Source organism: Magnolia sinica, chromosome 14 (genome assembly GCF_029962835.1).
Source record: "Magnolia sinica isolate HGM2019 chromosome 14, MsV1, whole genome shotgun sequence".
NCBI lineage: Eukaryota > Viridiplantae > Streptophyta > Magnoliopsida > Magnoliales > Magnoliaceae > Magnolia > Magnolia sinica.
In genome coordinates this window covers 28,823,776-28,840,736 of record NC_080586.1, presented here as the reverse complement: position 1 = coordinate 28,840,736, position 16,961 = coordinate 28,823,776, and the positions used below count along the sequence as shown (strand labels likewise).

Here is a 16,961-nt window from a genome sequence, read left to right as displayed (position 1 = left end):
AGTTGTGGAAGAATTCAAAAGTGGGTGCGAAGCCCTCCCTTTTTGAAGGGCTAACTACCGTGGTGCGAAGCCACATCGATCCTAATTCACCCCCATCTTTCATCATCTTTTTTTTTCCATCTTCCCCCACCATCCGTACTTCGAATTTGTCCTTTTATTGCATCAGATTTCTTCATTACAGTAGGTTTCCAGATTTCGGCCCGCAGGCGAGCTGAAACTTCGGCGGAGCACCACGCACAAACCGTACATCGGATCGAGCTGAGATTTGAGAGTTTTGGAGTCCATCCTTGGCCGACCAAGGCCAAGGTGACATTTTTCTGAATAGTGGCCCTCACACACGTGCGGCCGGGATCACATGCACGTCCGTCTGGGCCATTGTTGCTGTTTACACGCGGGATCATCTTTTGGCTCGGGTTTTTATCCTCTCATATCAATTTTTCATGAATCCTAACCCTAGATTACATGATCCCTAATTGATTTGCCCCTTTTTATCACCTTAGGGTTCCTTGAATTGAAATTAGGGAATCCCTTGGATTAGGGACTGATTTTTATGCATGAGTAGTTGATTTTATTTCCCTTTGACATTGTTTGGTATATAATTTTTATTGGTCTAGTCCTAGCCTGTGTCGGCTTGGACCCGCATAGATTCCCCTTTTTAATTGTATGTTTGGATTTTCATGTGGGACGTGGAATTTGTGTGATTATTTCTGAATTGGTAGGATCTAAGCCTGAAATCTTGCATATCATATTTAATTTTCCATGTCCTGCATCAACCAACCTCATCGACCTTTGCTGCCTATAAAAGAAGAATAAGAGAGAGAGAGAGAGAGAGAGAGAGAGAGAGAGAGAAGGCATCTCTTGGATATCCAAGCTTGGACGTGTGGGGCAGCCGTGGAGGCATTCAAGCATCTGGTGTGGAGCTGGGACGTGGAGTGAAAGCAAGAGAAGGAGAGAGAGATGGTGGCCTAGGGAGTTTTCTCCCTCTTTCTTCTAGTCTTTTTCTTCCTTTTATTTTTTTAAGAGATTTTAGCTAGATCATGTCTGGCTAAACCTCTTAGCTAGGGCTAAGAGGTGAAGCCTGTAGTGTGATGGGCTGACTTCTATGCTTTGATTCATGTTTAAGTTGAACTGTCTCTGATTATAGCTTAATATTAAGAAATGCTTTTAGTTTTTAATGGTTTGTTACGACTTAAATTACAATGGATCTGCGATAGCTTTGAGCATGTTCTTAGCATTATAGGGTTTGTGAATTTGGAAACCCTGTTGTTCAGCATCGTCTCCTGGGCATGGTTGGATGACGGAATCCATCCTAACATTCACACATCCCTTAGATTGGATGTGGATTGGCTAAATTCTGTTGTTTGCTTTGTCTCATGGGCATGGTTTTGTGATGGAATCAATTCTAATTCTCATACCTATCTTCTCTTGAAAACAGGATCAAAGGAAGTTTAGATTGGTTTTTAATAAAATATCTTCCAACTGGATGAAGATAGGACTCTGATTCCAGTTGTGTTTATGAATCGAGCATAGACCTCCCTGATTGCTACAAGTGGATCCTTGGCACCCTAGTTTCCTACCTTTGAATTTCTAAAGTTTTAGTTAAATAAAATCACAATTACTCTCCTAAATTTACCTGATTTAGATTACATCTTTGCGTAGTTCTAGTTCGAGTTGCTTTCAGATTACGTACAAGGTACAGTCCCTGTGGATTCGACCTCGGTCTTACCGAGATTATTACTACATCACAACCCTACACTTGGGGTGTGAACAGTGGGAGGTGTGGTTGGATAAAAATAATGACAAGAAGGATGGAAGTGGAGTTCCTTTAACCCTTCATACAATAGGAACAATAACTGACTACTACGAAGCTCAAGAAGCAAAGATATCCATACTACAACCTAAAGCTCCGCACAGAAGAAAGATCCAAGTGGATCAGTATCTTGACCTTGTCATTCTGAATTATATATTCCAAGTACATACAACCAATGATTGGTTGGTTGAGAAACATCTTTACTACTTGATGATCCATCCAATCTGTGGTTGAGAGAAGCAGATTGACGGATCAAGTCATGGAAAAAGATAAAGAAAGAAAAAGGGAATCACTCCAGAGGTCCGGGTGGAAACAGGCAGGATGCAGTTTTCTCAGATAAGAGGGGAAGGGCATCGATGCAATCATGCAAACCCACAACAAAGGGGATGATCAAGAGAGGGTGAAGTTATTGACATGAAGCAAAAGAAATGAAATCCTAATGATAGTGACAGAGATGATGATGGATACAAAAGCAACTGTGATGATAAAAGCTGCGATGTTTTATTGGTGCTGATGGGTTGATTGAGGACTTTATTGTGCTAGATGCCAGTGGTGGTAGTCAGAAGTATCACTACTCACATACCAAGTACTGAGACAACAGTATATGTGACAATTATAGTGCTTGTGTCACTACAAAAAGCATCCTCTGCTCATTTCAACTATTAGTATTTGAAGCAACATTATTATTTTTCTACTAGGATCGATTAGTGTCTTGTAGATATAAATTTATTTAATCATAAGCAGCGAAATTTTAGCAAAAGAGAAAGCTGGAAGCTCCTATCCATTAACACAATGGATAGGAATCACCCATATAAAGAGATTGTCTAGATGCTTCTTTGGCCAAACTTAACAGCAACTGAGTTAGCATCTTTTCGAACCAAACTAAACAAAGAATTTTTAAATTTACTAATTTATAATATGATATTGTAATTTACCAGTTTAAATTTGTGCATTGTGATTAGTGAAAATGATTATTTAGTTTTATTAGTCATGGATTTCGTTAATTGTGACATTTATGGCATGTGTTACATGACTTTTTTTTTATCAGACCAAAAGTAAGAAACAAATTATATAATGGTGTTGCAGAATATGGATTTTTTTTATTTTTTTTTATTTTTATTTTTTTTTATGTTTTAGATTTCTTAACTAGTAAGAAAAAGCATGAAAAAAAAAAAAATCACTTCATTTAAGAAAAAAAATATTAAAACTCCATTGGCTTTGGCTCAAACAAGCAAATCGACCAAGTCAGTTGAACTAGACTCAGATCATCATCGTGACCAAGTTTAGAGTTATTAAACCCTTTTGAGCATGTCTGGAAGGGGAATAAAATGGCAGTGCCATTGAAAATGCAAGGGAAACAACCAATTCCATTTTCACTTTATCAGCAATGCTGCACAAATTTTATTGAAACCTTTTATTCTTTCCAGTTCCCCAACTATGTTCAATAAAAACACTTGGAGAGTCAATTGGATCAATTGAGTACTCAATGTTGCCTCTGGTTGCTAAGAGTTGGACCTCATTGAGTCGAGTTTGAGGTTTCTAATCTTGTCCTTGTACTTGAAAGGGGATAATAGAGTGAAATTATGGTAGTGCTAACAAAAATATTTCCATGACTAAATAAGTGCACCATTTGATTACTGGGTTTTCAAGATTGCCTAAACATACCCATGATACAAACAAATGGCCATATGACACAAGAGTGGATGATCATGAACTTCATGATTAAGTACCATACCTCATCTTACAGATTTTGATAGAACAAGATATTAATTTGAGTTACATTAATCAATGAGGTCGTAAGTCAAGCAACAGGCAAACTGGCATTCAGGTTAGCAGTCATGTTCCTTTTATTATTCTTTCGAGTTCCCCAACTATGTTTAATAAAACACTTGGAGACTCAATTGGCTCAATTCAGTACTCAATGTTGCCTCTGGTTGGCTAAAGAGTTGGACCTCATTGAGTCAAGTTTGAGGTTTCTAATCTCGTCCTTGTACTTTTTTCTTTTTTCTTTTTTTTTTAAGATAACGAGAGAAATACATTAAAGAAGAAAGAAGGAAAAACAAAAGGCTGCTGAGATAGCAGAAGCACTAACAAGATAAAAATAAGAGGTCAAGACTAGAAAGACCGTCAACTAGAACAGACCACTCCACAACCAGACGAAACACCCTGTCCCAAACAGCATAGACCGAAGAACTGTTATCGTTGAAACACCTGTTATTCCTTTCTTCCCAAGTAGACCACCAAATAGCAAGAAGCATCATGCGCCACACCCGAGATTGGGTTTTACCGAACTTAAACCCATGCCAAAATGGCAACAGCTCAGACGGAGATTGCAGAAGACAAGTAGAAACCTTGAATTTTCTGAACATGATCGACCATAAATTGGAGATAAACTGGCAATGCATGAAGAGATGTTTGACCGTTTCTTCCACCTTCATGCAACAAAGACAGACATTAACAATTTGCATGCCTCACTTCCTTAAATTATCAACAGTAAGGATCCGTTTTCTCCCAACCAACCAGGCGAAGCAGATGAATTTTGGAGGGGCCGGGTACTTCCAAATGAATTGAGCGGAGCACTCCGAAAGGGATGGAGGCGAGCAAAGAAGAGAGTGGAGAGATCTGACTGAGAAGGACCCAGACTTTTCCAAGAGCCAGATCGGCCTATCCTGATCCACAGTATTCGGAATCATTTGATAAAGACGATCGAGGAGGTTCACATATTCGTCAACTTCCCAATCGTGAAGATTACGAGTACAATCAACGGACCATACAATATCGGAAGGATGGAATTCATAACAACGAGCAACAGGGATGGACTTATCAGAACTAAGCCAATAGATATTCGGGAAAAGGGATTTAAGAGGAACTTTGCCCATCCACTTATCGTCCCAGAAATTTATGAGAGTGCCATCGCCAAGCCGAAAACCAGTGTTAGCAATGACTTCCTTTCTAGCTCTTAAGATCCCTTTCCAAACAGAGGAGGCTCTATAGGATGTAGATTCCTTTGTCCACCAGTTACCTTGAGATGTGCCGTATTTTCCTTTGATAATAGCGTTCCAAAGGGCATTGTTATCTGAGGCCAATCTCCAAGACCATTTACCAAGAAGCGCCCGATTCATGTATTTCAAATTTCTGATACTAGCGCCTCCCTCCCGAAAATGTTTGCAGACGTGACGCCAGTCCAGGAGATGGAATTTCTTTTGGGAATCTTTACCAGACCAGAGGAAATCGCGACGAAGTCTATCGATCCGCTGGAGAACTGAGGAAGGGCATCGGAAAAGAGACATGAAATAAACTGGTAAATTGGATAGAGCCGATTTGATAAGCGTTAATCGACCCCCCATGGAGAAATAATGACATTTCCATCTGGCTAGGAGCTTCTGAAATCTGTTAACCACTCTGTCCCACAGAATTTGGGGGGGGGGGGGGGGGGGACCAATTCATAGAGGGATACCGACAAAAGAGGAAGGAAAACAGGCAGCCGCACAGCCCATGCGGATAGCGAGAGAGGATAGATCTTCGTCCGAGATGTTAACGCCATAGATTTTGGACTTCAACATGTTGATTTTCATACCAGAAACTGCCTCAAAACAAATAAGCGAATCATGAAGATTGTCGATATATGTGGGGGCCGCTTCCGAGAATATAAATGTGTCACCAGCGAGCTGGATGTGAGAAATAGGGGTAGGGATTCCCGGCATAGAAACGCCTTTGAGGATACCGACTTGTTGCCCGCGAGCAAGCATCTGAGAGAGGGCTTCACCTATAAGAAGGAATAAAAGCGGAGAAAGAGGGTCGCCTTGCCTGATGCCTCTCGAACTTTTGAAAAAGCCATGTGGGGAACCATTGACTAAAACAGAGAAGTGAGCGGATCCAATGCATGCCTTGATCCATCGACACCATGTAGTCCCGAAGCCCATGCGCCCCATGAGGTAATGGAGGAAGTCCCAGTCAACGTGGTCATACGCCTTCTCGATATCCAGCTTACAGAAAATGACTTTGGATCCGGATTTGTAACAGGAATGAAGACACTTATTTGCAATCAGCGCGCAGTCAGTTATCTGTCTACCCTTGATGAATGCATGTTGAGAGTTGGAAATAATCTTTTCAATCACCGAAGATAGACGGAGAGACAGGACTTTTGCCAGGATTTTGTAGGGGCCACCAATGAGGCTAATTGGCCAGAAATTAGTGAAAGAATTAGCACCAGCTATCTTAGGGATTAACGCAATGAAAGAGGCACCAAGACCTTTCGATAATTTGCCCCTGAGATAAAATTCATGGAAAAAATCCATCATATCATGACGGAGAAGATCCCAAAAGGATTGAAAGAACGCCATGGGGAAGCCATCAAGACCTGGGGATTTATCACCACCCATGGAGCGCAAAGCCAATTTCACCTCTTCTTCAGAAAAAGGACCTTCAAGAATAGCAGCATCATGATCATCGAGAGATTTGAAGTCAAGGCCATCAAGATTAGGCTTGTTCCAGCAATCAGCAGATAGGAGGTCCTTAAAATGTTTGACCGCGTGATCCGAGATTTCCTTTCTGTCATCAGATTGGACACCATCGATAGAGATGGAGAGAATGGTGTTAGCACGGGATCGCATATTCGCAATGGTGTGAAAAAACTTTGTGTTTCTGTCGCCTTGAGAGATCCATCTAGCCCTGGATTTGATTTTCCAAGAAATTTCTTCTTCGAGAGCTTTATTCGAAATGGATTGAATGATTTGAATACGTCTGTTTAAGATTTTAGCCATTAAAGGGCCACCCTCTGCGTCAGAATCAATGCTCTGTAATTCCTGGAGAAGAACTTCCATTTCAGCCTCGCGATTGCGCATTTCTACCTCTCTCCACGCTTTAATCTTGTCTTTCAACATCCTAAGTTTGCATAATAACTTATGCCCTGCAAATCCGTCTGAATGGCAAGAAGCCCACCACTGTTCGACCTTTTGGTGAAAACCCGAGATAAGTAACCACGACGAATTGAACTTAAATGGCTTCGGACCCCAATTGAGGTCTTCCAACAACAGCATGATGGGGCAATGATCAGAGGTGGTTCTCGGGAGGGCCCGTTGGAGCGCAGAGGGGAAGGCCTCCAGCCAGGCAAGGGAGACGAGGAACCTATCCAGCCTAGATTGGATCTGCTTTCTGCGTCCGTTAGTCCAGGTGAAAGAAGATCCCACAAGCGGTAGGTCGATCAGCTCCTGGGCTTGAATCTAGTCGGAAAAAGAGATCATCGCGGGGATGGGTCGTCTTCTGCGAGAATGTTCCTCGGCGAAACGCACAACATTGAAATCACCTACAAAACAGCAAGGACCAGAGAAAGCTTCTCTAGCGGCAGACAATTCATCCCAAAAAGCAGGTCTGAGGGAGTCATCGTTAGGGCCAAACCACCGAAATGAGACCAAAGAATTTAGAGGACTTATCTTGTATAACAATAGAGGCCGAGAAGATTCTTTGGCAACTGACAGGACTTCCAATCTGGAAGATTTCCAAGCTATAAGGATGCCACCCGAGGAACCCGAAGCATCCAAAGCTACCCACTGAGCATCCTTAGCGCGCCAAAACGTGGCCAAGAGAGAATCGCTGAACGAAGGGATCTTCGTTTCCTGAAGGCAAATAACGTTCGGGTCATTCTTGCTAATGGACTCCTTAATGAGGCTCCTCTTTTGTCTTGAGCCCAACCCTCTCACATTCCAGGAGATGATTTTCATTGGAGAACAGAACTACCCCGACTACCCTTACGACTGTGCCTGGATGAAGGGGCAGCAAGTAGACCTGGACTGTCTAATAGACTTTGAAGTTCTCTGTTTCCTATGGATCTGTGAGTCTGTTTGGACGAAGAAGGAGGAGATGCCAAGGGTCTGCCTCTGTTTTGAATGCAGAGGAAGAGAGCAATATAGTCTTCATCACGATCTCCAAAGCGTAACCCAAAGGACCTGCCCACACGGCCAACTGCGTCCCTAATCCATTTCTTACTCTGCAGAGAGTCAAATAAATCGTCCCGCGAAGAGATGGCGTTGCCATCCCGAACATCACTAATCTGCTACTGAAGCGGATAGTCGGCACACATATGAATAGGTTCTGCGGTAATGATATCGACAGGGTCAGGGTTGTGAAACACGGTGATGGGGCCCAGATCCGCCCAGTCACAAGACTGAGGGGAGGAAGTGGCAGGAGAATTCGGGAGGGAAGACAAAGCTTGAGAATCAGAGGGGTGATTGACAGAGATGTCATCCCTCGAGGGGTTGGCACTGGAATGAGGCAGGGAAGACATGGAGGGAGAAGGGCCAGGAGAGGAAGTTGCAAATATGAGGGAGTTGAAAGGCCGAGAAGGACCCGAGTCCCTGGGCCCGAAATCAGAAAGGGATAGAAGATAGGGGGGGCCCGACACGTGTGGGAGATTTGGTTCGAATGAGAGGCAAGATGCATCGACGTGGCGAAACCCGGGCGAAAGCGCGAGAGAGTCAGGACGAAGGTCGAGGCATTTCGTCGAGGCAGACACATTAGGGACAGGTGGCCGCATTTGAATAGCCGTAGAGTCCGAGGCAGCAGGGTCGGCAGATGAAATTAAAGGGGCATTAAATGGGGTTGGGCGACGTGGCGCCTTCTGCGAAGAAATCGACTGCTGCTTTCTAGCGGAGGCAGCTGCAGTAGCAGGGAGATTGGACCCCAGAGCGTCCAAAAACTTGCCACGAACGCACCTCTTCTCGGGATATCAACCTGTGAAATCATCACTGTAGACGAAGCAACGATCAGAGGACCGCGGGAGCATGTGTGAGGTGCAACTTCACTACGCATCTCGTCGGAGTTAGGGCCCTGGGAAGAAGGCCCGGCTTCTTTGGCTATCCACACGTCACCCCAACGCGGGTAAGCCATATCCGGTCGTTCTCGTTGAACCGGGAGGAGAATTTCGCGATTGTCGATGTTGACCTTCAACTCATGAGGAAGGGGGAGGCCTTTCTGCCTAAGAACACGAACTCTAATAATACCCACTTCCTCCCCTAACTTTGTCTTTGGATCCAATTCCAACAGAGAACCAAAGCATGAAGCAACAGAGGTAAAGAACTCATCATACCAGCATTCAAGGGGGATGGACCATATGAGGATCCAAATATTCTCCATTCCAAACATAGAGTAGTCCTCCCAAGGCAAGATGTGAGAGACTGGTCCGCCTGGGTGAAGATGACCCGCCATTATAAGCATTTCGTAGTTAATTCCTGGACAAACCCTTACCCATAAGTCATTGTATCCGATCGGTTTAATGGTGTAGTTTGCTGGGCGGAAGCCGGTGCAATCCTTAATCCATCCCTTAACTTGTGGGATTGACGCACCTTCGTTTGTGATAATCACCACTGTCCCTTGTAAATCGGCTCTGGCACGGTCAAATCTGGCCTGACTAACAGAGAGGGAGAAACCGTCATGGATGATAAAGGGCTTTTCAGAGACAGGCGGTTGGATATTGTCCCTCTCCGGTGTTGACCTCCGAACAGGAAGATCTAATGCAGGAGAGGGGTTTAGGACGGCGTCTCTGAAAGAGCGACCTGTAGTACAAGGAGCGGCAATGTAATCGAGAAGAGGCTTGGGGTCGGCTTTAGGAGAAGGAGAAATTGGGATAACACCCCCTCTCTCGTGGGCAATGAACTTCGGCCCAAATCTAGCACGTTGAACGAGCATCGGAACACCACCATACTTCTGGCCATGCAGCATCTCCACTGCTCTGGCGAGTTCTTTTTCAAAAGCCATTCTAACCAGGGCAAAACCCCTGTACTCCCCTGTGGATTTATTCCTGGGCATCACCACATCCATGACTGCACCAGCACGGCCAAACACCCTTTCTATATTGAGAGGAAACCAGCCCTTTGGGTAACCTTTCACAAAGAGAGTAGGGAAACGAGACCTTTTCCCATAGGATAGAGATGGAAGAGGATTACGTTTACGAGATCGAACTTCCGTCCAAACATGTGAATCCAGATTCGCACTATCTTCCTCACTACCGTTGTAGTCATTTCCAGACAACGTGGCCGTTTGGTCTCTAGTACTTTCTCTGGACAGCGTCTCGCGTCCCTTTGAGGTCTTCAAAGTCATCTTGTCCTTGTACTTGAAAGGGGATGCTAGAGTGAAAAAGATGGTAGTGCTAAAGAAAACATTTCCATGTCTAAATAAGTGCACAATTTGATTATTGGGTTTTCAAGACTGCCTAAACATGCCCATGATACAAGCAAGTAGCCATGACACAAGAGTGGATGATCATGAATTTCATGATTAAGTACTATTCCTCGTCTTACAGATTTTGATAGAACAAGATATTAATTTGAGTTACATTAATCAATGAGGTCATAAGCCAAGCAACAAGGAAACTGGCATTCAGGTTAGCAGTCATGTTTTCAGTATTTGATCTATTGGAATGCATGTTATAGAAAGCAACCTTGAGCTCAACATCAATATACTCAGCTCCCAATTCCATGGCCAAAAGGAGTGTATCAAATCGCTTATTTTCATCACCTTCATACTGACCACCTTCCCATTTCGGCCTGGAACCCAAAAATAAAAAAAGCTTTGTGTCAGACAAAAGAAAATTGATTTCCCATGCTGGAACACTCGCATAAAGGTAATGTTTTTCTCTTAACATGATGAAAAAGCATAGAGTGATACATAGTGAACGAGAAACACCTAAAACCTTGTCCAATGCATTTATAACATTGAAAACAACATCACATCTCAAGCATTATCAAAATTGTTACCCTTTTAAGCAGATTATTTATATATATATATAAAACTTTCTGGGATATGATCTTCTGAAATCTCACAGTGCAATATCAGCTACAAAAATGTTAATGGGCCTGCCCGGACACTTCTGCCTTTTGTAACTACCACCACACATTGCAAGTGAGATAAGACCAGCTCAGCTCCGAGCTAATCTTATCTTACTTGTGATTGTGGTATAGCAAAAAAAAAAAATGAAGAAGAAGCAGACAATGGGAACCCACCCAGTCTGGTTCCCATTTCACAAGCCACCCCAAATGCAAGCGGGACCAACGCTAAGTCACCCCAAATGCAAAGCAGGGCCAATGCCAAGTCACCATTACATATGAGGACTTCCAGTCCTGATGCATCAGAAGGTGAATAAAGTCCTGGTAAACCCAACCCATACAACTGGATCCCATGATTCGTCGAAAAAGACCGCTCCTCTGAGTGTAGATACTGGGGTGACCCAAAACTTTTTCAGATTGGGGGATATTATCCATACAATCTTTAGCCTTTCTTATGGACTGTTGCTGTATCTTTCTCTTAACTGTTTATTGGTAGGCAACAGATGTGTTAGGAACTCAAGCACGAGATACTTCAGAGAAATCTCAATCTACAGTAGAGCTTGTCAGACAAAGGTATGGATTGGCAAGACATGCACCAACATTTGAACAAACTGGTGCATAAGGTCACAATATTCACATTTTGATGTATCGGGACCAATGTTATAAACAGCATTAAACCAATTCTGATTCACTTTCTTTATCTTTATAGTTAATCTTTTGCTATTTTTCCTATTATTTTAGGTTGTGTTTGGTTGCACTAGATATCATGAAATTTCATTATTGGTCAGCCTAATTTGGTGCAAAACATCATGAAATTTTATGATATTTGATGCAACCAAGGATGGCCTTAATTAAAAATCTAGAAGTAGCATGTAACATACGCTACACGCTATGTAGCTTCTGCCTCACACTTCAAAGTAGTGAACACTGCGCTACATGTACTATTCGCTATTTAAAACACTGATCAGGACCTCATAATTCCTGTTCCCGTATAGGAAAACTGGGATAAACAATGCCTTGTTACTGTTCTTTAAGTGGAGAGTGTTGTAGGTGTTTGTAGTGTAGCAGAACAATTATGCAACTGTGATAAGACAGCCTAATATTGAGTACATGTCTAAGGCGACAATTGAACAGGCCTATAGCCTCTACTCTACACCTCCAACCTGTGAGAACCAGACTAGGTGCCTCTTACAAAAGAATGACTTTTAGATGTCTTCATATGCCTGCACTTACAGTATGGAACACTGCACAACATTATGCCAAGTAGAATTATAAGGTATTCAACCTATACATCATATGTTTGGGCTATAGCCCCATCTAAACCTTACATGTATGGCATGCTTAAATGCAGGCAATCCTAACCATCCAATTGGAGGACTTTTCCCTATTGAATGTGGACGATTTCTCATTTTCTTTTCAGTCATTAATTTGCTGGCGACTAATCAATTGTTTGGATTATCTGATCAATATGATTTTTGGGCCTTGGATCTCCTAGATGCAGTGCACCAGATAAATTCACTGTAAATGTGTCTGACATGTACATGGACTGCATGTGATACTAAGATCGGGTGAATACCAACATTCACACATGTATCAAGTATACACATCTCATTTTGGTTATTTATACAGAAATTACAGTAGGCCGAGAGGAGCTTAGATATCACTAACATATTCGTGTTACCTCATTGCCTCGCAGAGTCACGGTGAGGCTGTGTTTAGAACTTTAGATCGTAATTACCAGACAGAGAAATGGTTAGTGTGAAACATCTCGTTTTAGAACAACTGTTATTGTAGCTTCACAAAAAGAAAGTGGGAAATGGGAAGAGATAAATGTTGGTATGTATCAGGGGAATGGGCTTCCAAAAGCTTTGCTAAGCCTAAACACATGTAGAGGGCAGCTTATGTACACACAACCACATTTGCCAGAATGTCAGATAGAAATGAGATCTAATCTATCCATCAGAGGGGTCCACATATGCAGATACCCTTGTCAAAGAATCAGGTCAATCAACTAGTCTGGTGGGACACAACACACTAGAAATATGTATGGCTGAAAATACTAAGCTAAAGTTTCTAGCCCATCCACCTATTTCTAACATCGTGTCCCACCTGATGAGAGTATGAGCTTGATTTTTCTGCCAGAACATCCAGATGGTGGGACCTACCCAATAGATGGCTTGGATGTTCACCAGTCTGCTACGATGATACATGTTGCCTATGTGGATGGTACGATGATACATGTTGCCTATGTGGATGGTATGCCTCACACACGTGTGTGGGCTTAGCAACCTTCCATCACCCAACTGTTAATAATCAAGTAGCCTTCGAATAGACAGTTAAATTCCTTCCAAGCCCAGGTCAAAAGTAAAATACCTGCAATTTGGAATTCAGTCCCTCAATATGAATGAAAACCTAAGTGCAACCTAGTAATTTCCACTTCATTTAACGAATTACTGCAATCTAGTTCAGTTGCTCTGCCAAACATAGCCTACCCTAAGTTCAGACATTTTAAGTCCACATCATAATCTAGCTCATTAATCCATCCAAACACATCAGTCCAATTCAGTCATACATCCAAACACAGACTAACATAACTTTGAACATTTCAACTCAATATCACAATCTAGCTCATTAATCCATGAAACGGCATCAATCCAAATCAGTTGTCCATCCAAACAGCCTAACCTAGCTTCAAAGCATCCAACTCGGTTATCACAATCTAACCCAATCATCCATCCAAACAAATCAATCCACTTTAGTAGGGCATCCAAACACAGCCAAACCTAACTTTGGACATTCCAACCCGTCAACAGAAATCTAACTCAATCATCCATCCAAACACATCTCAAACCAAGACCCCAATTCCAATCAAACTCCCTTCCCTTCAAACCGATACCACCACCAAATCAAGAACTGCAAAAACAGCCAAATTTCTCAATCTCGACAGATCCAATTCCAAACCGAACAATTCGAAAAAAAAAAAAACAAAAAAAAAAAAAAAAAAAAAAAAACAAAAAAAAAAAAAAAAACAAAAAACAAAAAACAAAACAAAACAAAACAAAACAAAAAACACTTACAACTCCAATCAATCATGACTAACCAAAAACAGAAAGCAGAAACCGTTACAATCCAAGTTTCGCGCACCTATAAGTCATCAAAGCCGGCAACGGTCGGTCTTTGAGTAGGATTTCGAGATCGGTACGAGGCTGGAAGTTCGCAAGATGGTCCAATCTGATTTCGACGAGATCGGCACCGTTGGCCTTTGCCTGGCGCATCTCCACCACCATCTGTTCGACGGATTTCGACACCAAGGGGACGCAAAGGAGAGTCGGATTCGACGCCATTCCTCCAACACCCAATTGCAAATCCGACGCCAACTGTAAGCGAAAAAAAAAAAAGGAAAATCAAAACCAAAAATCAAACAGATGTCGAGATGAAGAAAGATTGGGGTTTTTCCTGAACTAGCTACCTACCGAAAGACTGCTGCTGGAAGCCATTGCCAGAGAAAGGAGGAGGGCGAGTGCAGTGGGTGGAGGCTGCTTGCGAGCAGGCGTTATTTCAAAGACGCTGACGAATTACACCACATGCTCTGGCTGAGTACGGACCACAGTACACATGCACCCATATGTTGTATACGCGTACCGTATGTTAGATGGACGCGGATTGCGTCCTACCCCTGCCCGGACGGTAATGCTGTGTGGGGCCCAACGTGATGTAACTATTTCATCCACACCGTTAATGCCTTTTATATAATTATTTAAAAACTAACCAAAAATTGAGTAGTTTTGGGGCTTAAGTGGACCACAAAGTGAGGATTGAACGTCCACCATTAAAAACTTCTTGAGAGCTAAAGAAGTTTCATATAAAGCTGAAATTTGTGTTTTTACTTCATCTAAGTCTGTATGACCTGATTAATGGTTTGGGTAATAAAAAAAATACTAGGGTGAGCCTAAGAAAGGTTTCAATAATAGGTGTCATTATCATTGCAGCGTCTTTTTATGTGGTCCACTGGATTTATATATCTACTTTTTTTTTTGATATAATACATTAAAATGATATGAGAAAAGTATTAACGGTGTAAAAAAAAATACTTAAATCATGGTGGGCTGCACGGAACCCTACCCAAACGTATTGTAGGATGCAATCCACATCCATGTTAGAATAATTCGAACCGTTCATATAAATACTTCTAATTTTAATTTTAACCATTCAAAAATAAGCAAACTTGAAATGTACAGGTACTGAACAATCATTCAAGGGTTTAAATCGTACAGGAAAAATTTCCGTATGTGGAAGCTTATGTTACTGAGTTAATTTATAGGATTTTAGAAAATTTTGAAGCAGGGGCTACGGTTTTTTCCGGCTGAATTGAAGGCGAGGGTATGCAGGTCTAGTGATGGAGAGTGCGTGTGTATTGTGACTTCGTACTCAACAATAGTACGATACGTGTAGCGTGAGGACGCGGGGGTTGGTGCGCACATTGGAGGCGGATTTCATGAATGATGGATAGACACGGGTTTGGCGGGTCGTGGTGGGTCCCACCGCCTGCAGCGTTTACATGGGACCTGAGGCCTCTACGGCACTTGTAAATACGTGGGGCTCATCATATTGTATATGTAAAATCCACTCCATCTATCAATTAGGTTCTATACCGGATGTCAGGCGTTGAGGAAAAAATCAGATAGATTCAAAACTCAGATGGGCCACAGCACATGGAATAATCGAGATGAGATGACAAATTCAGGTTTTGCATTTCGAGCTACCATGGTGTTTATCTTTCATCAAACCGGTTAATCGGTTGCAAATCTTGAGGATGAAGAAAAAATTAAAAAACAGGCTGATGAAAAACTTAAGCCGGTCAGACCATGTGAACTTTTAGTGGTTTTGATAGCAATTTTACATTGTTACCATTAGCATTGCTCACATGAGTTATTAATTAGGCTGATCTTCTTTTTATACAGTCAAAATAATGCTTCTCATACGTTGGACGGAGTGGATTTATGCATATAAAACGTATGAGCCACGGCGCAAAACAGGCATTTTAGAGCATTCCGGTCCGTTTGAATCCCTAAAACACCTCTTGTACACGTTACGTACAACAATTGAGCTCCGTGGACCCACTGTACATTGCGTGACATCCGCTTGGTACAGTGACCAACTCAATTTTTTACTGTCCAGCCAAATTCCAGCACGACCGACAGATGAGTGGGCCATACTACATGAAACAAGGAGAGGAGACGCCAACCATAGGTTGTGCGTGGGGCTCAATATAGTGTTTATATTTCATCCAATCCGTTCATCAGTTGTGTCTCACCATGATTAACGGTTTCCATAGGATAAGCCTTTCCCAGTACTAGTTAGAACCACATCACACGAACTTAGATGTTTCGGGCGTGATTTTACATTCTTTTCCATGGTGTGGCCCACTTACTTTTTTCTCTCAGTATATTTTGTGCTTGTAGAATAAAAATGAGGAGACGAACCTGATGGACGGAGTGGATTTAACTAAGAATACGGTGGTACCCATAGAATTCGGTTGTTTTACCCGCTTCGTACAAGTGTTGTTGAAGATTCTGGCATGTTTAGGTGGCGAGGCTGGCGATCAATCCACGTCAACGGAGTTGGTAAGCAGGTTGGTCAGCGGGTAGGTATGCCGCCAACGTGCCATGGTGGGGGCGGCTCGTGATTTCGCCTATGTATTTTGTTTAGCAAAGGGTCTGTTTGGGCGGTAGGATTAGAAGGGATTTGGTGGGATGGGATTTATCTGGTACGGTGCCAATTCCCTCCATGTTTGGGAAGAATGGAAAAGCTTGGAATTACATTAAATGGAATTGCATCAGTCCGTGCCAATTTCACTCCATGTTAGCAAGTTGTTGTAGGTCTCACCATGATGTGTGGACTATATCCACACCGTCCACCCATTTATCGAGATTATTTTAGATCATGGGCCAAAAAATTAAGTAAATCTAATGCTCAAGTGTACCCTACCATAGAAAGCAATGGGGATTGAATACTTATCGTTGAAAACTTTTTTGAGTCCACATAAGTTTTGGATCTACCTCATTTTTGGGCCCATGCCATAAAATGAGGTTACAAAACAAATGAACAATTTAGATATAACACGTGTGTTAATCTCAGTAATTTAGAATGATGGTGGGTATGTCCATTCAATGCACCACCATATTTTCAACAAAGCAGGGCATTACTCTTATCCCATGCCAACGGGGACAATCCCTACGGGTAATAATTATGTTTTTTGAATCCCATCCCACCTAATCCCTTCTGATCCGACCGTCCAGACAGACCCTAAAGGCCACAAAGCGTGTGACGCA

General features: G+C 42.4%; 1 protein-coding gene across 2 annotated transcripts in view; it reads right to left on the bottom strand.

Annotated features, from left to right (window-relative positions):
• LOC131225624 (bifunctional 3-dehydroquinate dehydratase/shikimate dehydrogenase, chloroplastic) overlaps positions 1-14,260 on the bottom strand; it is a 49,369-nt gene extending 35,109 nt beyond the window's left edge. For both annotated transcript variants that reach the window (XM_058221185.1, XM_058221186.1), the window contains exons 1-3: positions 14,103-14,260; positions 13,774-14,006; positions 10,245-10,350 (exon numbers count right to left, since the gene is read on the bottom strand). In XM_058221185.1, the coding sequence (XP_058077168.1) occupies positions 10,245-10,350; positions 13,774-14,006; positions 14,103-14,126 (363 nt within the window). In that variant the 5' untranslated portion in view covers positions 14,127-14,260. The remainder of the gene's footprint in view (positions 1-10,244; positions 10,351-13,773; positions 14,007-14,102) is intronic.
• Between the last annotated feature and the right edge of the window lie 2,701 nt (positions 14,261-16,961).